The 24757-nt window shown below is 36.6% G+C and overlaps 1 protein-coding gene across 26 annotated transcripts in view; it reads left to right on the top strand.

Annotated features, from left to right (window-relative positions):
- The window catches only part of LOC105491823 (regulatory factor X3), a 320376-nt gene extending 296192 nt beyond the window's left edge, over positions 1–24184 (top strand). For 22 of the 26 annotated variants that reach the window (XM_071077749.1, XM_071077745.1, XM_011758505.3 and 19 more), the window contains 2 exons: positions 3748–3790; positions 7352–14320. In XM_071077749.1, coding sequence (XP_070933850.1) covers positions 3748–3790; positions 7352–7590 — 282 coding nt within the window. In that variant the 3' untranslated portion in view covers positions 7591–14320. Of the gene's footprint in view, positions 1–3747; positions 3791–7351; positions 14321–23898 lie in introns of those variants that run through there. The other 4 variants (XR_011612519.1, XR_011612518.1, XR_011612517.1 and 1 more) reach the window with 4 other exon arrangements.
- The last annotated feature ends 573 nt before the right edge of the window (positions 24185–24757 follow it).

Genomic DNA, 24757 nt, shown 5'->3' with positions numbered 1-24757 from the left:
TGAGGCTGAAATGAGGAAGTAAATTTATTCATCTGGTAAGTATTTATTCAGCCTTTAATGTGTATCAGGCACTATACCAGGTTCTGGGATACATTTATGAAGAGAACAAAGGAACTTTCTTACCTATGGCAGTGACATTTTGGTTGGGAAGACATATATTAGGTGAGGAAACAAAATAAGTTTTGCAGGTTGTGGTGGGTGCTTTGCGGGAAGTGAGCATGATGCGGTGACTGAGAGTGACAGGGACAGCGATACTCAAGATAAGGCTGCCAGGAAAAGCCTCTTCAGGGAAGCGATATTGACAGTGTGACACTCGCAGTCTGTTTGAGAGAAAACCTACCGTTTACTGAACTGCAAACACACCTTGTAAGTGGTAAGATGTCACGTCAGTGAAGAGTAGTCCCCTCTAATCCTTTGTGCAAGAGGAAAAAATTACGAAACAGTAAGTTTTCGCAATTTGTGATGCTGTAACTTCGTAATAATCACTATACTTTCTTGTGAGCTCCTTTTTTTTTTTTAAATCTAAATCTTTTACTACTTTCTCCTCTTCTGTTTTTTGTTTCTTTGTTTGCTTGCTTGCTTGCTTGCTTGTTTTTGAGACAGACTTTCGCTCCTGTTGCCAGGCTGGAGTGCAGTGGCATGATCGCAGCTCACTGCAACCTTTGCCTCCCAGGTTCAGGCGATTCTCCTGCCTCCACCACCATGCCCAGCTAATTTTTGTATTTTTAGTGGAGATAGGGTTTCACCATGTTGGTCAGGCTGATCTCTAACTCTCAACCTTAGGTGATCCACCTGCCTCAGCCTCCCAAAGTGCTGGGATTACAGGTGTGAGCCACCATGCCTGGCCTCTCTTCTGTTTTTGATTTGTACTGGCCTCATCTTGTCATCTGGCCGCTATCTATGGTACTGTTTTCCTTCTGCCTGCTCTCAAACTTCCCTGCCACTGTTCATACCCTTCCTTCCTGCTGCTTGACCTGCTGCATGCCATAAACCCATGAAATTTGTTTCCATTTCTAAGACTTGAACCCTATACTTCTAAAACCTTCCCTAAGGTTTCCTAAGCTGCTCGTTTTTCTGCTAACCTACCTACCCTTCAGAATATAGGGAATTTCTGCTACTTACCTCCTGAAGACAGGAGTATTTCCAAATTGATCTGACTAGAATTGGCTGGCATAGTGCCTGGCACATAGTAAACCCTCAATAAGTATTTATCGACTTTTAATGAATAAGTGAACTGATTTTGCTGATCTCATGCAGTCTATCTACAGGGTTAAAGTGTTTTTTCCTCTATAATTTTACATCTATTTTCCCCTCACATGTAAAATGCATATAAAAGCCTTCACCTTCAGCTCTATAGGATAGTAAAATCTGATCTCTTCTTCAGAGGATTTAAAAAAATCGTAATCTACTTTCTCTGTTTGTCATACATGTAAAACTTTGTCGTTGATCCCAGAAACACCTAGAGGCATTGACAGTGTCTCTGAGATTCTTTGTACATTGTCCAACATAGTGCATAATGACAAGCCTCGGAATTTAGTATGTAAATGGATTTTTGTTAATGATAATAACCATCACTGAAATTTCAGCTGTTTTGGTTTCTGTTTTCAGCCTCTTGAATTATCAAATGTCTTATTCATATTAAGTAGAAACGTCTAAGGGGAAAATCTTTGTATTAAGGAAGTTGTCATGTTTTCAGAGTTAAGTAGCAACTAAATGCAATGTTTCTTTTGAAGAGGATTTTCAAATATATCCAGAGTTTGGTTTTAGACACTCTGTGTGATATTATTGATCAGCAATAGCAACAATAACTTAGCTACAAACAACTTTCAGAGACTTTTCAACAGCAAATAGAATACTCACTTTTTATCAGTATAAAGTTGTGTTTAGAATCATCACTGCCAACTCATTTCAAGAACTTAAGTGTTAAGTATTCCCTTATATCTATATCTTTTTGTGTTATGTCAGTTAGTAATAACTTGTAAATGATCCTTCAGTTTTGAACATTCTCTGTTTCTAGTTCTAAAATACTTAAATAATACCAAAAATTGATGAAGAATCCCTTTGGGTTTTTGTTGTTTAGATTATATTCTTTAATTCAAGAAAACCCACATAATTTACACTGGATTTTTATTTAGACTTATACAAAGACCTGACCTATGTGATCAGGAACAACTTCAAAATTTCAGTATTTATGATTTATATTTGTTGCCCCGTGGGATGTATTAGGTTGGTATAAAAGTAATAGCGGTTTTTGCCATTACTTTTAATAACTCTAAAAAAAAACTCTAAAGCAGTGGGGCAGACTTTCAAATAAATATACTAATAATTACATGTCTAGGAGGCCCCTGTCTCCTTCAAAGCAGTCACCTAGGAAGGCTACACATTTGTTCCAGTAATGCTGCTATGGCTTAAAAATGTTGTGGAATGCCTCTGAAATGCTAAGAAGTAAAGGTAAAATGACATTATTTTAAATAACCTGAATTGTGGCAGAGGTGAATTGAATTTTGTTGAGTAGTCAAATCATCCCAGGAACAAGTATAGTAAATAAAATCTGGAGTGTTGCTTGGAGGCATAGTTGGATGTAAAATAACAAGATGGGCTTTCCTAATGATGCATAAACTAACTCTTAAAATTGTCAAAGAGGAATTCCAGAACTTTGGACCTTGGAATAAATGTATAAGCTCCCAAGGTAGCTACTGTGAAGAACAGTACTTGTCTAGGTAGGGAAAAAAATATGTGTATGTTTGCAAAATAAGATCAGTTTTATTACTTTATAGACAAACCTTGTAGATGAAAAAAATACTCCTATCATGGAACTCTTTATAATCAAACTTCCGAATGTAAGTAGAATTTCTGCCTCATCCTTTCTAAGCCTGTTGAGAAATCTGGATTTCTAATAATGACTTATTACCTTAAAAAAGTAATGTTTACTGTTTTAAAAGTAGATGCTTTGCAGTTTCTCTTAACCTTTTTTTGATTAGCTTTGTTACTCTATTCAATTTTTATTTCAGTGTATCCATCTTTATTCACTCAGAGATTCTCAAAATGTGTTTTCTCATTGTAAAATTATCAAACTGTTGAACTAAGTTAGAAAATAATATCTAAGCCGAAGGCTATTAATTGTTCTATATTGTTTCAAGCTCTTTTTTGTTGACATTAGTAATGATCAAATGCCTTTCTTTTCAAAGTGAGACCCTATTATCTAAGAGAGAAGTCTCAAATTAAAGATTTTATTAAAAACAAATAGCCCTCAATTTTGGAGTTTCTATTATATTTTTATGTTTATTAATAAACTTTAAAAATAGAGTTCAGCCAAACTGCTGGATATTGTTTCTCTAATGTAGAGACTTCCAGGTGGACTCATCAGCCAAGCATGGGGGGTGGAGCTGATGTGTCTTGCTTGATTGGGGCTTTTCCAAATTCATTTTGCCACATCAGTCTTCATCCAAGTCATCTAGGCCCCTGTTTCTTCATTGCTGAGTTGAAATAATAAAAGGTAAAATGGAGCATGGAAAGCAGAGAAAATTGTTATCCTTCTGCAAAGCGGCTTAAGACAGCTAAATTGTGACATAATTTGAACTGTTCAAATTTGACAAGTTTGATTGGAAAATTATGTGACCCATGTAATTAGAGATCAAAATGGCCACTAGTTTGCAGTTTTAAAGAGTCATAGATTGGTGTTTTTACCACAGACTGATATTATTCTGCCCCATATTAACTATTGCACAAATGACTATTGTTTTGCAGTTTGGTGATTTAAATGCCGTGTCTCCTGGAAATCTGGATAAAGGTAAGAATTGAAAATAATGTACATTTTAAGAACTTTTTTTCACTAACAAATTCTCATAGAGGAAAATACAGTGTATGTTTACAATACTCTGATTTTGCAGAAGTGGCATACAAATCCTAGATAAATGTGAAACTCCTGTCTTCATTATTTCTCCATTTTTCCCCATCGCTATGCCTTCTACATATGAGGTATTTTAATTGCAGATAATTGAATTTAAATGTAGTTATAAAGTTCTTTACACTTTTTGCCTGAAGTTCATTACAAGCAACAAGAAATTATTTCTGACCATGGCTAGAGTCCTGGAGATAAGTGATAAAATTGGATGAGACATTTTTATTCAAGGCCCACCAGGCAAGAAAAAAGATTCCTCGGCTCACCTACCTCACCAATTCATACTTTTGTGTAGAAAAAGAACTCAGAGATAGCAGTGAGGTTTACTGTAAATGCAAGATTAGTAATGGTATAGATGAAGAAGGTAACATATATACTTCTGAAATTTTAATAGCATTGCCACTCTAATATACAGTATAATATGATAACATGATATATATTTCTGAAGAACCTCAGGATCAACAAAATCACACCTAAAAAGGTGGACTTAGGGGGAGATAGAATGGGGATAGAGCACACAAATCTTACCCACCTTTATAAGCAGAGCACAAGCAAAACAATACTGATAAAAATACCAGTGCAATTTTTAAAAACAAGTAAATTTTCTGTTAAACACTGCAGGAAACAGAGCTCTTTCTTTTAAAAGGTGGTGGAGGGGGGGAGGTATCTTGAGGTTTTAAAGAATTTTTATGGTTATTGACTATTGGAGACAGGTACAAAATGCACAGAAACTGGGGAGAACTATGCACTTAGCCCTTCCAGGCCAGAGTCACTGGGGAAAATGAGGTGAAAGGAAGTACGTGGGGAGTCTGTAAAGAGGTTCAGCGCTGTTCTCCAGAGCGTGCTATATTAAGGTACTCAGTACAGTAGCAATGCAGGGAAATTAGAAAATTATAGCCAAAAAATTTGTTACTACAAATATATACTCTATAGGATTAACCAAATAACCCTCAGAAAAATAAGTCAATGATGATATTAATTAGTAATTTTAGAGCAAGAAACGTGGTAACTGATACCCATGTCCATTATAAAGCAACACTGATGATGTACTCACACCAAAGCCTCATAACCCAAATTTAGGGGTTTCATCCCAGGGTGTCCAGAAGGGCAGTAGAGATTTACTACTCAGTCAGAGACTGCATTCCAGCCAGCCTTCTTCACACAGTGCTGAACGACAATCTTCTGTAAACTCCTGTAGCACCTAATTTTAGTTTTTATGCACCAAATTTCCATAAACTGACGTAGATTCCTAGGAAATGTCTTCAAGTTTTTATAGAAGCATAAAATGTCTACAGAATTACATCCCTTTGTCCTTAGGACCTGGAGAACGGGCTTGCTTTTATAAGTTGCTTTGTAGATTTTCCAAAGGAAACCTGTCACCCAGAGATAGACGTAAGCAAAACCTACCTGGAACACTTAAGTTTGTCCAGTCCGTTATCTCACTACCCTTTCCATCCACAACAAAATAGATAGAAGGACTTTCCTCACTTTGTCTCCACTGCCCTCCCTGCCTGAAAATGAGTTTTTGTCTTTTTAGTGCTCCCTTTTTTATTATTTTGACACTAATTTCTTAGGCACAGGGAAGTCTGTGGACAGGGAGCAGAGAAGCAGTGTGACTTGTCCTCACCTGCTGGAGGTGGCCACGCTGGTCCCATTTACCCCCAGACCTCTTGATGGCTCTTGAGATAGAGCCTGATGGGCATACTCAGGGCCTAAAGATTTAATGTGAAATCCTAGGAGTTTTTGAGGGCTTCTCCCACAAAATGAGAATTCTTGTTCTGATAATAAAAGGGATATTTGCTCCATATAAAAATTTCAAATAATACAGAGAATTAGAAACTATAGAAAGTGAAGCTTTATTATCACAACCCTAAGAGACTACCACCACAAAGAGTTTGTGTTAAGATCCTTACAGACATTTTTGTTTTATGTATAAAAACATGAAAAACCGAAACATTTCATGCAAACATGTTTCAAGTATACCCTCTTGATGAAGCAAATGTCTACAAAAGGTATCCCTCTCCCTGTAGCCCTTCAACACTTTGAATATACTTGTTCTGACACACTCAAATATTATCATTAAGTTCATTTTCCAGAGGCAAAAAGGTAACTTGATAAAGTAGGTGGGCCAAGATATCTTTTGCCTCATCTAAGAGCACTTCTTTGTTTTATTGGTCACTAATGCATGACACACATTTCTAGGTAATGCATATTAATCTCCACCTATTTAATCACAAATTACCATTTCTCAGACCTTGCTCCTGGTGGCTGTACACTGTACAACCATATATGGAAGCACTTTTACCTCTCACTGCTTTTTTCTAGAACCAGCTTTACCCCAATCATAATGAAATAAGAAAAGTCAAGGGGCCTTGTTTATAGAGACAGCTGCATTAGCAGAGATTTTTGCTGTGGGTGTCTGCCAAGTGGTAAAGCTACAATTTTACTGCTAGCAAAGAATCCAACTTAATCTGACTAAAGAGATACTTGTTGCACATTCATTGTATGTGATATGCCATAGAACAGTAGAGAATGGAGACCTGACTTTGTTTATACAAGCCACTGTAATTATCCCTCATGAAGAGGTATTCGGAGGAGACTGTCACCCAATAGTAAAGCTGTATATGTGCATTTTCTGTCTCTAATGTACTTTTGAATTTTAACAGTGCATACTGGAAAAAAATTAAATGGCATTCTATTATAATGATGCCTTAGTTAATATAAAATGTATTACAATTTGGGGGTAACCGTGATTATATAATGCATTTGATTTCCAGAAATGAATACCAGCTATTAACAGTATCAGCTGCCAAGAATGGAAATCCATTGCACATTTTTAATCTGATACTACTGCCTCAGCCTTAATAATTTTTATAATAAAAATTAAGGGTTTATTTAATACTGTGACCATCTATAATATTGATGAATGCCAAAAAGTCTTACAGCAGCCTCTGTTTATACATGGAATAGTAATATTAAGAATCAACATAGTTCTGACTCACATTAACGCTAGCACAGATAAAATGTGTATTTAGTGTAGATTTTTGGAGGAAACAAAACTTTTTTTGTATTTGCGTTTTCAGCTCAGTACATTCCTCAAAAGTCAGCATAACATACCAAAGTGACTACTTTATTATGACACAAATTATGCCATTATTTAATATAGACACTTATGGAAATTCCAAAGGCTTTTTTAAAAAAGTTAATGAAGTATCAATCACAAATTGCCAAAAGTAAATTAATCTCGCTTTGTTTGAAAGAATTATAGATGCATCAATACAGCATTGATATGAATACATTCCAATGAAAAGAAAACCTATAAGCTTTGTTTCCTGAGAAGAGCTAAGATGTTGCTTTCTTAATGTACTATATTAAAGTGTTTCTAAAGCACGTGTTGATTGCTATTTTCTAATTTGTTTTCTGATAATAGTCTTGGTTTTATTTGTGCAGATGAAGGCAGTGAAGTGGAAAGTGAAATGGATGAAGAACTGGATGACTCTTCAGAGCCTCAAGCCAAAAGAGAGAAAACAGAGCTGAGCCAGGCATTTCCAGTGGGCTGCATGCAGCCTGTTCTCGAGACTGGCGTGCAACCAAGCCTCCTGAATCCAATTCACAGCGAGCACATTGTCACAAGTACTCAGACTATCAGACAGTGCAGCGCTACAGGAAATACCTACACTGCAGTCTAAAGAATATTAAAGCGTATTTCTCCAGCTTACATTAACCCTGTTGATATTGGGCTTAAGTTGAAAATTTAATAAGCCTGAAGGTCGACTGTTGTCAAATTCTATCTGTGCTGAACATTAACTTTTTGGAGTTGTGAAATGGAATGGGTGTATGTATTTTGCCAGATTTTTTTTTTTAACGTAAACAAATTATTTGCCTCTTAATAATGAATTTTTTCCCTTAGTTTCAGGTGTCAAGAAGGATTTTTACAACACTTAATGTCAATGTTTTGTTTTCTTATAATTAAAAAGTAATTTACATTTTTTTGTAGCTTAAAATATTTTCTTGTTGATTGTTAGTCTTGGTGTATGATTTCATGTGTAAGTTTTTAAATTAGATGCACTTCTGTGAAATATCAAAAGAAATGATTGTTTTGATTGACACTGGAGGCATGCCCATTTGGCAGCAGATGCATCAAATTTGCTTTTGAAAGGTGCTTTTCATTGGACAGAACCATAAGACACTATTTTGATAACATTTTGAGTACGGAGAGAGAATACAGAGCATTTTTATTATAGTGCTAGAGGGTTTGGAAGGTCATCTATTTTTCGCTGAGGAAAAATTGAGCTGTGCATTTATCAGTTCAGAGTAAATGACAGAATTGCAAGAGATTATGCTAATAGGTACATAGTTTGTGTACATAATTATTAAAACATGTTAACAATGCAAGCTTCCGTTAAACATTGAATTTTAACTATTATTTGCATACCAATTCCTCTGTTTAAAGACTACTGATTCTGTATTTGGGACCACTGCACAGATGCATTCTGCTGTTAAGTGGGGGCTGTTATAGTTAGATACTGAAGCAGGAAAAAATGACTTGACTTTTTTTTTTAAGTGTACATGCTACTTATGCTGAGCTGGACATACAGGAAACCATTCCATTTGGATGACTTTCTTTTATTCCAGGTCTTTTTCCTAATAGTAGTTCAATATGCTGCTATTATAAACGAGAATTTATAGAATGCACGGAATGTAGCAACCTACATAATGTTATTTCCTTCAAAACTATTTCCTGGTTTCTAAAGTATGTGGATTTAAATTGTAAACAGAACCTGAAGGCAGTGTAACTGGCACACCTCACTGTTACTTATCCCCAATTCTGTAGGATTTGGATAGGTGGCTGGATGGACCATTGCCATTGAAGAATGTACATCAGGGATCATCGTACCTCGGCTATTACATGGTGCCTTAAAACAGAACTGAAGCTAAGGTTTAGTAAGGTTTATTTTGTTCATGTGACTAACTCTTCAATCCATTTGACAAAGTGTGCCTGTCATTTTCAGATTCCCGAAGTAAGGACAGGTGACATGTTCTTCAAAGGAAATTTAGGGAAAACAAAGAAAAACAAAAAGACAAAAATCAGTTTCCCTCTTTGAGTGACCGTGGATCTATTTTTTATTCTTAGAGCTGAATATTACTTGATTACAAATCAGATTGCTTAAGGGTGTGGAATAGCAGGCTAGTTTTAATACCAACTTGTTACATAAAATCATATATGTTTTAGACCATTCTTACTTAGTTACAATTTTAGAAAGTTAACAAAGTAAGCAGGTACTTATCGAAGTGCATCTTTTCAGTCTAAATGTTTGTCTGTGTGTCTAGGTGCTGGTGTGTCCACATGCACACATGAGTGCCCATGGGGCAGGAGTCTGCTACAAAGTCAGAAGGTGAGATCCTAGAGAGTTATACCCAGCCCCATTTTAATTTGCATGGAAAGCCAAGGTTCTTTTAAGCACTCAAATTATTTCATGATTAAAACACAAAAAAGGCACATCTGTTCATTTAAATAGTTGTAAAAAACTAATCAGCAAAAATAAATAGATAATAAAGCCAAAAAAAAGGAAAGCACAAAATGATTGACAGATTATCAAATGAGGCCTATATTAAAACCAAGATGTTTATCTTTCCAGTGGTATTGGGGTAAAGGGGGTGGGGGGTTGGAAAGAAGAGGTGAGCCAGTCTGTAAAGTTAGAAATACCAAATGGCTTATCAGGTAATACACAGTGTATTTAAGCTGCTGTTGCTTGATTGCCTCAGACTACTCAAATAACATCAACGACATTTCTTAAGTAAAATTTAAATATTTTAGATATAATTTTAAAAACTGATCCAAATTTTTTATTTTACAACTCATATATTTGAAAGTCTTCACTAGCATGGTAGCATCACCTTCATCTAAATATCATTTAAATTACTGTCCCCCTTTTTCCTCCCAAAAAGACAATGGATTTGTACCAAAACACACACACAAAAGGCAAACAAAACATGGTAAGCTGCAAAAGATCATGTATCTACTTCATTGTGCATAGGAAGTGTTTACAGGTAAAATTAAAATCAAAAATTGAAAAAAAACTCTTCATTTTGGCTCTTCTTTCTGAATTTTTTCAGTTTCCTGTCTCTACCCACCATCCTTTGAATGATACCATATCTGTATTGGACCAAATGTATTTATTGGTTGCATTTTGTTTATTGGATGACTTTAAATGTATTTATTATCATTGTTTCCTTTAATTTAATGTTGGATATATTTGTATCATTACAGGAATCTGATAATAATGGGCAAATTTAGATTGATGAGGCTTAGGGATCGGGGATGCTCCAGGATTCAACATTTCTTCCAATTGTTCATGGTTTGTTCTAAATTAGGACAGATTAAGAACTAATAAACATGATTACATTTGAACTAGACTCAATAAAAATATTCTGATCTCCTTTATGAATATTTAGGAATATTCTTTGTGACTAATGTAAGTAGTTGGGATCAAAACATAAAAAGAAGACCTATGGTTTATGCTACTTCTGGTTATTTGTAGTTCACAGTAAAACATGCACACACATACACACAAACATTTTCATCAATTTCAAATTTGAATTGTGAAATATTTGAGAAAATAAAAACATAATTTATACATTTGAGCAAATTGAGCAATCACATTTATTGCATCTATTTCCATTTTTCCCTTTTTTCATTCATTGAAACTGGGTTTTCTAAATAATATTAGACACTAACACTCTTAACAGATTTATTCACAAATGACACAAGTACACATTTTAAGACCTCTTTGTATTTCTTGCAATTATAACCAATCACTAGTCATGAAATATACCTACATAAACCAAGTGCTACACTTTCAGTGAGGAAGCATGTAAGGAAGGTATGTTGACTGTTTTTAAGTTTCAGAAAAGATATTTTCATAGGATTGAGTATCATGGGTATAGTTTGATCTTGACATATACTTGGAAAATCATACTCAGAAGATTTGCATTCATGAAACCAATGAACAATAGGGTGGAATGGATGAACCAGCTCCTTGGAAGACAGGGCCCAATTTTCAATTTTTTCTTTGGCTATCAAGTTGCTAGTCACTTATTCAGGATTTTCATCCAAACTGTGTTTGGACTGACTGTATAAGTCTTACTGCCTTTTCAGAAATCTGCTTTCCTTTGTGTGATTTTTCTCGTACTGTATAGCACGGTTTATGCACCTCTCTTTAGATGGTGTACTTTAAAACAAAGTAAAATTTAGAAAATGGTTTTAACACTGCATACCTAAAATTAGTAGTGTGCAGCATTGACTGCCTTTGATTTGTAGTAAACAAGTAAAAATGAATACGTTCTTGTAGATGCTGTAAAAGTCATTCAGGAATGAATACGGTTTTAGTGCCGTAATCATGAATCTTTTTATATGAATGCACTGTCTAAAAGTGCTAAATGCATTTTCAAATTTTTAAAAATTCCTCAGATGATATATTTGAAATGTCTAAAATAATGCTGTGCTTGAAACATTAGTGTAAAAGAAAAAAAAAATGTGTGTCACTGTGATGTTGGTCCTCCCTGTGTGGACACAAGTAGAAAGTAAAAACTTGGCAAGTCACTTTTGTGTACAGTTTGAGGCAGTGGTTATATACAATCAATTGACCTTTATTAGATCCCCCTGACACACACATTCTTGGTGAGAAAATAACAACCATCCACAAATTGAGATCAGAACTTTTGTGATCTGTGTGAATCACACCAGATCATGGGGGAGGAGGATTGGCATGCAGTGCTATTGAAAATTGGGCTTGTTGCTAGATCAGAACAACCTCCATGTATATGGTTAGAACAAATCAATTAATGGAATCCTAGTACTTCTGCAAGTTTGGTGATTTTTAAAAACTGGAATAGAAGCATTAATTCAGTGCTTAGTTCTAGTATTAGAAAACCCTTTTGATGTAATGCCTTGTATTAACCCTTTGAGCATTGTAAGATATACAATGGGGGACAAAAGCCTTTCAGATCATTTATTTAGACTTAGACCGGTAAAGTATACTCTATATCCAAATGTCTAATTATGCTGTTTTTTTAAAGGGGGGGGTAGGAAGAGAAAGTGTTTCCACGCCGAACACTTGCATTTTATATACAACTCTTAATTTTTCTTCAAGAGGGCTTGATATATTTATTCCCAAATATTCACTGCCATCTAAGTAAGTGTACTGTTTACAGAAAAAAAAAATCAACTTTTCTAGCATCACACCATAGTTTCTAGAAAAGGAGGACAAATACATGGGCCTGGATAGACCTATGTCATAACTGATTTCTGCACATTGAAGGTACCTAGATTGCCTTTAAAAGGTATAAGGAAAGGGTTAAGTTTCTTTTTTTTTTTTTCTTTTTTTCCCAAAATGAAACAAAAGATCTCATTTATTTAGCTTTAGAAAGTACAAGTGTAAGTGAAGCCTTAGGAAGAAACGAGTTCGAGTGGATTAAGAGAATCTGAACTCTTTGGGGGCAGTTAGGCTATTTGGAGTTAGATCGCTCATAAAATATTGTTTGGGAATTTCACACAGGGCATAATTTTATCTATGCTCCAAAACTTTAATACTTTGTCAAAAAATTATATATAGATAGAATGGAGAGCAAAGCACTTGATTTTAAGCTCATCTGTCAGGAGATGCTATGACTACTGCTTCTGATATCTCTAAATGTCAGTCTGCTTACACCATTGCTGATTTTGTTCAAGGGACTCACTTCGTGCACTTGATTCCCTCTGTTCCCTGCGTGATCGAACATGAAAGCAGTGTTGTCTGCAGATGTGCTTGCGCTGCCCTAGCCGGGCGCAAATAAGAGTGTAACCTATTCTGATGTCTGGTGAAAGGACATCCATAGCATAGTGCAAGTATGCCGTAAACGTTGCTTTTTAGGCAGTTTAGGAAGTCAAACCATGCAAATTACTCATGTGTTAACATGCAATACTCAAAGGGTTTTAATTTAACTCTCTTCTTTTGAATTCTTCATGATGATTTACTGTAAATGCTTCTCAGTTTGCATGCCTTGATCATTGCTGCTAGTGATTTTATGTGCCAGTAGACCTGAGTTTAGTTTACCAATTTTACTTAAATAGTAAAAGCCACTTACAAAGTGACTGCCTAGGATTTTTTTTTTCCTTTCATTTGAAATAATTGATAATACTTTTTTAAAAAAGAAAAATGTATTTTGTCTCTTCTTTTATTTTGTTCTATTTTATTTTTCTCCCCTCTTTCCTTTGTTTCTTTAAATAAATTATGATGTTGGGATTGGAAGCCCTGAGTAATGAAAATCTTTGGTAAGAATTGTTTATGTAGCTCAATAATGAGGACAACAAATCTTTTTTAGAAGAATTTTGATTCTGGGGAGGAAAGAAAATATAAAAACTCCCATTGACTGTTGATAACCAAGTAAATTTTTCCTTCAATAAATTAGTGTTTTTGAAGAAATGATCGCCTTGTTTTAACCTGCTAAACAACAATTTTAAATGACCCAATAAAGAAGCTATTGAATTTTATTCGTTTAAAAAGCATCTTTTGTACCAAAGCAAATTTTTTTCTCTACTCATTTCCATCATCAATTTGGACCTATGGTGGTGACCAATGCATTGGTTACAGAAACTTTAAGTGAGTGCCTTGAAAAAACTTGGAAATTTGTGCCTGAGGTGGTAAACTTTTAATTAGGTTAATTGTAGTGCTTACCAATCAGTAACTTCACTATCACTCAGGGCTTTCGTACCTTCTAGGTAAAACTTCTTTCATTGTGTTTTTTTAAGATAACTGTATTTTTTTTAAGTGCCATCATTTAAATTTCACTTAGTAAGTGGCCGATTACATTATTCAGTCCCACAAGCACAGAAACATAGTAACACTAGGAGATATTTGAACATTTATTTTACAATCGACTGAATATATTATGTAAATGAGGTAAGCAACTTTTGTAGAGATTGTATGTGTGAGATAATGTAATGTTCTTTTCCAGTTTTTGGACTACAGTTGAATAAACTTTTTAATTATTTAAAAACATCTTTACCGAATAACATGTGATGGTTTTTTGTATAATGTATTTGATTTTGTAAATACGTATTTCCTGATGTGATTTTTGTGAGAAATGCTAAATCTTTTAGTATATCATGTCCTCTCAAAATTGGCAGGAGCTAAATAATAGTTTGTGGGCGATTTGTATTGTGTACTGTACAATAACTGGGGAACTTTTATAATTATAAAAATATATATTAACTTTTAGTGTGTTGTTTAAACAAATGACTGGAACATACTAAAGATATTAGTAGGATTTTTCTGAATATTTCAGACTTGAACTCAGGCTAGCTTTCTTGTGTTTTTCAAAACAAAATGGTGTCTTGTCTTTTAAAATCAATAAATTTGTTTCCTTGTTACAAATACATTGGAAATGGCTTGGGTTTTTTTCCCCTCAAATCACTGCCTGGAAGCTAATAATACAGTACCTCATCTGGAGGGTAGTATCTGTCATTCATTAACTTAGAAACAAAATTAAGTTGTTTTCCTTTTTTGTGTCAGATGAAATTGGCAATATTTACACATGAACAGCACAAAAAGAGAAAATTATAAGCCCAGCAGGGTACAAATCTTACCCTCAAAGAAAATTAATGATTGAGTGCTATATAATTTCAGAAGCTGTCACATTTCCATTGTAAATCCAGATTTTTGGATGTGCATAGTGTGTTTGTTTTATGTCACTTCACAGATATTTGGCACTCAAGTTCCTTTCTTACATTCAACTTGCTTATTAAAATTTAACGCACTTAAGAAGATATGCTGCCAGTGTTTTTCCATAGAATACCTACAGGAAAATTCACTTTTTGGTGTACAATTCTATGAGTATTGACAGACACATACAATCATGTAGCCACCACCCTAATCAAGTTTAAAATGATTTATGTCACATTTAATTTACTTTCAAATCACTATATATATATATATATATATATATATAGCCTCCTGTTAGAATATGGAATAGCCCATTTATATGGGGTTTCTTTAAAAGAAATACAAGGCAAAAAATATACTTTTTGGAATCTCCAGCATGATACTTCCAGATCGTAGTCTAAAGTTATCTCTAAAACTACACTATTGCTGGGTGCAGTGGCTCATGCCTGTAATCCCAGCACTTTGGGAGGCCAAGACGGACGGATCACGAGGTCAGGAGTTCGAGAACAGCCTGGCCAATATGGTGAAACCCCGTCCTACTGAAAATACAAAAATTACCCAGGCGTGGTGGCACACACCCATAGTCCCAGCTACTTGGGAGACTGACGCAGAAGAATCGCTTGAACCCGGGAGGTGGAGATTGCAGTGAGCCGAGATCGTGCCACTGCACTCCAGCCTGGTCAACAGAGCAAGACTCCGTCTAAAAAACAAATAAAAACAGCTACACTATTGGCATCATAGCCCACAGAAACACCAAATTCATTTTAACTTACATTGGTATTTAAACTAGTAGCTTAGAAACGTATCCAAATAATGTTATTTAATAAACAAATGAAAGAACCGTAGGCAAAATTATAGCTAATAGTAGAGACAATACTAGAGTAGAAAGAAAAGTAATCTGACCAATTTAGGCATTTTTATGTTGCAGCCGTTGCCACTTGTGAGATATTTGGAATTTTCATACAAAATGAAGAGTTCCCAGTTTCTAATCTTATTTTCATACTTGATTTCCCTTGGAAATTTTAGGTCTTTGCATTACTTGGCTATAATACTAGTCCTGCCATGAGTTTTTAATATTATTTTCTTCTGCTTTGGAACTCAGACATTTCAAAACTTGAACTCAGCCTACTACCAGAGAAATGTAACTTGTTTTTATTTACCCATTCAATTCGATCACCAGATATGTTTTCATTTTGGTCTAAAGGTAATGTAGTTTCTCTCTGTTGCTCACTCTCTCTCTCTCTCTCTCTTTCTCTCTTTTTGAAAATACAAATAAAAGATAATGAAGTTTCTTGAGACTATGGAGTCCACATAGCTAGTCTCTCATGATCAATAATCACAACCTCAAAGGAGACAAACATTCATGTGAATGTGGAGCAACCTCTAAAACTGAGGTTTTAACTTGTATAACACTTGAATGTTTTGCAGTTTGTGTGTATGCCCATATTTCTGCGAAGAAGTTTCATAGTTTTCATCACATTTTCAAAGGTATGTGCAACCCAAAACTCACTGTTTAGAATGCTACCACTAAATTTCAAACATATAAAATGACAAGTCTAGAAATAGCATATTAATAATTACTAATAGCATGTTGATTCGTTATTATCAACAGTAAATAACAAACCCCAAGCCTTTGCATAATCTTAAAAGATTATGCTCTCTTGGGTTCAAAAAGTTATAGTGAAGCCTTCAAACTCAAACCATTTACTCTCGATTTTGTACTCAGGTTGCAATGCAATAGAAACAATGACAAAGTCAAAATGGCATAATTCAGTTGGAGCTTCTGAAGAATTAACTGATTTTAAAGATATTGGTGATAATTCTTATCTAGAACTGTATCCACTCACAACAAGAATTATATGGCACACTCCCACAGGAATTGAGGAAAGCTTAATGGAGTATTTGCAATGATGTGTTAATGGTTAATTTTTTTGTCTTTAATGAAAATGTTTATATAAGATAATTCTGTTCATATAGAAAATAGATACAAGTTGGGTAAATAAGTACTAAGACAGTTGCTATAGTTCCCGCTTCCCTAGTTGGTCATTAGGCCTCAGTTGATGACCACATCTTACTAATTCCTCTCCTCATTGCACATTCTTACTCTGCTAGGGCCTGCTTGGTAGGTTGCTGAAAGGGTGACTCAACCCTTCATTCCTTGCAGTCTTGTTTATTGGGTTATCACAGTTTTCCATTGACTATGAAGCTGAGATACTGAGAGGACAAGTAGCAGGATAGTCCTCCTGACTCCAATTATGAAGCAATAATCCAACTTCCTTTTTATAACTGTGGTTAACTACCTGAATCACTAGAGCAACTGCCTTCCTTACCTGTTGGTTCAGAACCATGAGGAACCCAAACTGGCCAAGGGATAGTCTTAGGACTGACTGTCTCGGCTTCCAGTTTAATAAAATCATGACTTGGTTCCCAAGTGGAAGCAGTCCTGCCTTGAATATTTGGGCCTCCAAAGTCACTAAGCTCAATGTTTGAGGCCTGAAAAGCAAAAATCTTGTAAATGGCTTGTTTGGTGTAAAAAGGGGCTACTCCCAAATAGATTCCTTGATTCCAGGAACCATGTATTCTAACTGTGAAAGAAATGGTGCTAAATATTGATGGCTATTTATTGTCTCCCAGCTGACATCATGGCTGAGCCTTTAGCAGGCTGTTCTATTTCTTGTTCTATGGAGTGAGCTGTTTCCGTGTGATGAAATGCATGAGACTTCTGAATTCTGTGGTGAAAGCCCACATCCCTTCACCATATAATTAGTTCTATAATCAGTAGAGGATTGTGTAGGATATCATATTCATGAATAAAATAACTATAAATGGAAGAGTGATGGAAAAGGCAAATCTACATCTGGAATATTTCTCTATTCCTTTAAGAGAGTTGCTTTTCCCTCTTTGATGAAAAAGATCCTATGTAATAAACCTGCCACTTGGTCGCCCTGGGGAATAGGGCCACTTCAGGAGGCTTAGCGTTGACTTCTGTTATGGGCAGGTTGGCATTCTGCAGCTCAGCAGTAGTAATGGCCTTGGTGAGGGGAAGTCTGTGTTGCTGAGTTGCCGAGACCCTGCAGAGTGTCATCCATTCTGCTATTTGAGTTTCCACGTTCATGGGGGATTTCCATCTTAGTCTTAAAGTAATTAACATTCTCCTGACTTAGAGATAAATAAGATAATCACATAGGGGGAAATGTTCAGGACTGGAAGTCAGAAGCCTGAACTGTCTGTCTTATTACAAGTCTGCAACTTACTAGATTTCTATTCTTGAGAAATTCACTTAACTCTACAAATCTGAGTATATTTAGAAGGAAGATGAGATCTCTTCCCTAAGCAGTGACTGGAAAGATTGGTATATGTATGCTGGTTAAGAGATAGTCTTAGAAGTCAGGTAAACCTGGGCTTGAATCCCAACCCCACAACTAACTAACTATGTGACCTCACTGGGTAGATTGAGGAATACACATTTATAAGACTGCATTTGCTAAATGCTTAGCAGGTGCTCACACGTAGCAAGCCCTCAATAAAAGGTAACTATTGCAGGTAACCTGCTTTAACTACCCTCTAAAATAAAAAGTGTGAGAACTTCATTAGCTGCCAGTCAGTAATCTTATAAAATGGGCTTATCCTATTATTTCCAGAAATTGCTCTAGAGTGGAGTCTGGTTGACTCAACTAGGATATTATTTAACTGTGATTAAGCTTTGCCAATAAAGTGCATTCTTGATTTAAACAAAGAAAAAGGAAAACGGGAAAAAAAAAAAAAAAAAAAAAAAAAACGGTATATCCAGAAGTCTAGACTTCAGACAAAAGAGAATTTACTTTCTAATTCAATCAATTCAGGCTTCCCAGGAGGTAAAAATATTTCTTCTGGATGTTTAGATGCTTCTGAGCTTTTCTTTCTTGCATGCATTCAAAAAACAACCATTGAATCTCCCAGAGTTTCTTTTAAGTATTCCAGACAACTTAACAACAGTTTGGGGATAGACTGTCCCCATTTCTCTCTGTAAATTTTTTTTTATAGTCAGCTCATCTGCCTTTTAAGCTTGTCTTGTTTTTAGTGGACATAGTAGCTGGACAGACTTTCTCCCACCTCTGAATCTTTTTTTTTTTTTCTTGAGACAAGAGTCCCACTCAGTTGCCCAGGCTGGAGTGCAGTGGCACAATCTCGGCTCACTGTAACCTTTGCCTCCCGGGCTTAAGCCATTCTCCTGCCTCAGCCTCCAAAGTAGCTGGGATTACAGGCGCCCGCCACCATGGCCAGCTAATTTTTGTATTTTTAGTAGAGAAGAGGTTTCATCATGTTGGCCAGGCTGGTCTCGAACTCCTGACCTCAAGCGATCTGCCCGCCTCAGCCTCCCAATGTGCTGGGATTACAGGTGTGAGCCACCATGCCTGGCCCCACCTCAAATCTTATAGCACTTATCATCTATATCAGAGGCTGTGCATTAGCAGGCTATGGATCACAGGAAGGTGATGTTCAGCTTACATAGTGTTAGGCTACAAAGGGCTTTTGTGGTTTTATGTGTGTGTGTGTGTGTGTATTTGTTTTATTTTAATTTACTGTCAGAAATTTGAAAATACCAGAAGATCTCACAGTAATTCTGTCAAAGTAAAATCTAGTTTGTGGTTTCTCTTGAGCATGGGAGGATCAGGCAACACTGAGCCTCCATGCCCCCATGGCAGTCTTCTGGGACCAGAGAGACAGGGCGTGTACACTCCACTTGGCCCGTCTACTTTATGTTGTGTCCATATTGCTACTTTGGATCCACTCTATTACCTTCCTTACCCTGTAGGCATGTGAGGTATTTTTAATTTTGTTTTTAATCAACACATAGTAACTACATTTTCGTGGGCTACAGTGTGGTAATTCCATACATGTATACATTGTGTAATGATCAACACAGGGTTTTCAGCCTATTCATCATCTCCTACATGTATCATTTCTTTGTGGTGAGAACATTCAAAATTCTCTTTTCTAGCTTGTATTAGTTCATTTTTGCATTGCTATAAAGGAATACCTGAGATTGGGTAATTTATAAGGAAAAGAGGTTTATTTGGCTCACAGTTCTGCAGGCTATACAAAAAAACATAGTGCCAGCATCTGTTTCTGGAGAGGCCTCAGAAAACTTGCAATCATGACAGAAGATGAAAGGGCAGCAGACATGCCACATGGCGATAGAGGGAGCAAGAGAGAGATGGGGGAGAAAGATGCCACGTTCTTTTAAACAACCAGCTCTCACGTGAACTCACAGAGCGAGAACTTGCCCACTACCATGGGGAGGGCACCAAGCCTTTCACGCAGGCTCTGCCCCCACAATTCCCCAAACACCTCCCATCAGGTGCCACCTCCAACATTGGAGATCACATTTCAACATGAGATTTAGAGGGACAAAACATCCAAACCATACCATAGCTATTTTGAAATATACAATACAATATTATTAACCATAGTCACCCTACTGTGCACTAGAACACCAGAACCTGTTCCTCCTATCAAACTGTAACTTTGTACCCACTGACCAACCTCTCTCCATCCTCCTCAACCTCCCAGCCTCTGCTAATTACTGTTCTACTCTCTATTTCTGTGAGGTCAATGAGTGAGAACGTGCAATATTTGTCTTTCCATGCCTGGCTCATTTCACTTAACATAATGTCATTCCAGGTTCATCCATGTTGCCACAAATGATGGGATTTCATTCATTTTTATGGCTGAATAGTATTCCATTGTGTATGTAGACCATGTTTTTCTTTATCCATTCATCCACTGAAGGACACTTAGGTGGATTTTGTATCTTGGCTCTTGTGAATAGTGCTGTGATAAGTATGTGAGTGCAGATATGTCTCTGACATACTGATTTCATTTCCTTTGGATACATACCCAGTAGTGCATTTGAGTTTTTGACTTGTGGTTCACATGTTCTTAGCATTTGAACTTCTCTGCCAGATATAATTTATCTATCAAGCAAGGACAAATGGGCAGTCCTCACTCATGGCACATAGAGTGGAATTGGTAGCAGGTGTGTGGTCTCCCTGTTGCCTATCACACTGTGAGACAGAATGAGTGTCTAGCATGGCTGGACATCAGACTCTGAGAGAGAGAGAGACCAGCCCTTGAGTTGTGAGCTTTAATCGACACAATTAGGGAAAGCACCAGCCCCTCCCTTGGAGTGATTAGATGCTGGCTCCCAGCAGCCGTATGTGCTGTTGAAAAAGTGGTCTCCTTCTGAAATGTCAGCATTCATTGAACAGGAGAGCACCATTTTCTCCCCAGACACATGTTCTAAGCCTTGAGTTGTGTGATCTGGAAAATCAGTGTCTTTGGTCTTGATTCTTCACTTCAGCATTAACCAGAATTGACTGCCTTATGCCAGAAATGTAGAAAGCTTTGAGATAGCAGGTTTCAGGCACCTGACAGTCTCTGTTCTGCAGAAGGCCAACCTTCTCTTAGAGAGGGCGCCCTGCAGGGAATTTGCCTGGCACAAGTTAAACTTTACTTTTTATTATTTCTTCAAGTTCTTTCTATTTCATGTAGCCCTTGCTAGCTGCATTGTAATGATTGACTGAAGTTTGCTGGTTGTTTGACTTTGCTGTAGTGTTTCACAAATCTGGCAATCAACCAATAACTTTTGGTTCTTCGATTACTTACACAGTAGAAAAAAAAGGCAAAGAGTATGCCTCATTATCTACCTGTTGGCACTTCATTAATGCCTTTTATTTGCTTCCTAAAAACAAGAAAGCAGGACATATCTTTAAGAAAAGGGGTCAGATTACTATTATCTGACAGAGGAAGGGGCAAGAGATTTTTTAAGAAAAGAGAATAGCAAAGGTTTTCACATTGAAAGAAAGATTTCAAAGCACAGGCTATGTCTCAAGATGATTGAATAACATTTTAAAAATTGAATTCCTTTACACAAGGCCTAAAACCAACTGGTAAAAAATATTTCAGACTGAACCCACAGAGACAGTGTCCTTCTGTTTTGTGGAAAAAATGTAAAGGAGATGTCAAATTAACATGCTTAATTTCTTACAAGTGTGATTACCATTTTCAAAGATCTTTTTATATGTCTAGCCTAGTAGAATGGGATGCTGCATAATGAAGAGAGAAAGCAAAAGTAGACACAGAAAGTTGAGAGAAAAGGAATCAACTCTGTGGGATAATAAAAGATTTCTAAGGAGAATTTTAGAAAAGAAAGTTCCTGGCCAGGCGCGGTGGCTCACGCCTGTAATCCTAGCACTTTGGGAGGCAGAAGCGGGCGGATTGCCTGAGCTCATGAGTTCAAGACCAACCCGGGCAACACGGTGAAACCACATCTCTACTAAAATACAAAAAATTAGCTGGGCGTGGCGGCATACGCCTGTTGTCCCAGCTACTCGGGAGCCTGAGGCAGAAGAATTGCTTGAACCCAGGAGGTAGAGGTTGCAGTGAGCTGAGATCATGCCACTGCACTCCAACCTGGGCAACAGAGCAAGACTCAATCTCCAAAAACAAAGAAAAGAAAGTTCCTTATTTGATCAGAAATCTGGAAAGCTCAAGGCAGCAAAATAATTCATATTTATCTCATCACCTCTCAATTCTCATGCTGGTGTTCCAGGAAGGAATGGGTCCCTGAGTCTCTCCCCCAGGCTAAAGAATTGACCTTGAACTTCTTGGAACATCATCCTTGAAGAGAGAAGAAAGTCCTGTAATATCTGCCACCTACAAGATACTGATCAAAGAATCTTCCATAAAATGTATTTGACAGTCAAGATTGCTCATTGAGAAACTTGTAACTTGTGATGTTTATGTATACCACAGAATGGAAGTTAGCCACTTATCCTCATGGGTGCTGGATGGCGAGCCAAGTATTGAGGCCGAGGGACCCTAGACAAAAGAGTTTATGCTGATGAGACCTGATTTGCATCAGCTTATTGCTAGCCCTGAGATCGCAAAGTATTCCATGCATGACTGGGGACGTGGGAAGCTGTGTCTGAGTTGTCTGAATACAAATATAAATGTACTATATACTCCAATTAAAAGGAAAACACTGTCAAATGAGATTTTAAAAATATAACACTGCATACAAGTAAAAAGGCTCAGAAAGGTTGAATGTATAAAGATAGGGAAAGAAATAGAAACACAAACTATTAAAAACTTAATGATGAATCTGACAAAAGATATGCAAGACTTGTACCCTGAAAACTATAAGAAATTACTAGGGAAAACTTAAACTTAAATAAATGTAGAGATATACTGTGTTCATGGGTCAGATGACTCAATGTTGTTAAGATATTAATCCTCCCCAAATTGATTTATAGGTTCAACACAATCCCAGTCAAAATCCCAGCAAGCTTTTAATAGAAAATAGCAAGCTGATTGTATAATTTAATACATATGAAAATGTAAAGGACCTAGAATAGCTAAAACAGCTTTGAAAAAGAAGGACAAAATTGGAGGAATACCAGTACCTGATTCTAAGACCTTTATAAAGATACCATATTCAAAATAATGTGGAATTTGCATCAAGATACCTCAGTGGAACCTATCAAATCAATGGAGCAGAATAGAGTGCAGAAATGGACACACACATTTATGGGCCATTGATTTTTTTACGATTTATTTTTACAAATACGCAGTCAATTCAGTGGAAAAGATAGTCTTTCAAAAAGTGATGCTGGAACAATTAGGTATGCATATGTGAAATCTGATCCTTATTTCACACCAACCACATACAAAAATAACTTAAAATGAGTTATAAACGTAAATGTAAAACCTAAAACTATAAAACTTTTAGAAGAAAACATAGACATAATCTTTGAGACTTTGGGTTAGGTAGAAATATTTTAGATATCAGGTCGGGTGCAGTGGCTCATGCCTGTAATCTCAGCACTTTGGGAGGCTCAGGTGGGCGAATCACCTGAGGTTGAGAGTTTGAGACCAGCCTGACCAACATGGAGAAACTCCGTCTCTACAAAAAATACAAAATTAGCTGGACGTGGTGGCACGTCCCTATAATCCCAGCTACTTGGGAGGCTGAGGCAGGAGAATCGCTTGAACCCGGGAGGTGGAGGTTGCAGTGAGCTGAGATCATGCCATTGCACTCCAACCCGAGCAACAAGAATGAAACTGTCTCAGAAAAAAAAAAAAAAAAAAAAAAAATTTAGATATCACTGTAAGCATGATCTATGAAAAATCAAATTGATAAATTGCACTTCATTACAAAATAATTTTCTGTTCTTCAAAAGACACTGCTAAGAGAATTTTTAAAAGTCATATAATAAGGCAATTTTCTTTGGGTCTCTCATGTTTCTGCAGGTGTTCCAAGCAAATGCATTCACCACTTTTGTTCTGACCCATCTCATCGAAGATATTTATGCAGCAAAAAGCCTTGGAAGATAGAGATAATGGCTCCCTGTGGCTTTGGGTCATTTCTTTCCTGACCAGTATAATAAAGATATTGTCTTTTGGAGGGGCGAGGGGAAAGGTTGGGTAGGCTTGCAAGCAGCCCCCTTTAAATATCTAGGATTTCCTAAGCTTGGAGTATCTCACCTGTGACATAAACCCACCTCGTCTGTAGGACCTCCCTGGGCCTTGCCACAACATCCTCGTGGGTCTTGGGTCAGGGGTGGGCAATGGAAGCAGATGTGAATGTGAAGCTCATGCTTCTTGTTGTGATGTTATCAAGTCCCTTTTCTCTAACCAAGGAGCTGCCAACTCCTGCCCATTTCTTGGAACCTGGCAGGCTCACTTGTTTGTTCAACAGCAGGGTAAAATACCAGACCCTTCACAGTCCTTGACACCACAGACTGGGAAAAAATATTTACAAATAATATATCTGATAAAGGACTGGTATCCAAAAGATGTAAAGCACTCTCAAGTTCTATTTTTTCCTGTCCTTTAACATTCTTCTACAAAATCACTTTTTAAAACTAATTGAAAAATTAAATTCTGGCATGAGGGGTCTCATAATCACTGGTAAATAAACAAATAAACAAATAAATAAGTCGGGTGCATTGGCTCACACCTGTAACCCCAGCACTTTGGGAGGCCAAAGCAGCTATCTCCTGAGGCCAAGAGTGTGAGATTAGCCTGGGCAACATAGCAAGATTACATCTGTATAAAAATGTTTTAAAATTAGCTAGGCATGGTGGTGAGAGCCTGTAGTCCTAGCTAC

Source organism: Macaca nemestrina, chromosome 14, assembly GCF_043159975.1.
Source record: "Macaca nemestrina isolate mMacNem1 chromosome 14, mMacNem.hap1, whole genome shotgun sequence".
Lineage (NCBI taxonomy): Eukaryota > Metazoa > Chordata > Mammalia > Primates > Cercopithecidae > Macaca > Macaca nemestrina.
The sequence above is the reverse complement of the archived record's forward strand: the minus strand, read 5'-3'. Positions and strand labels throughout refer to the sequence as shown.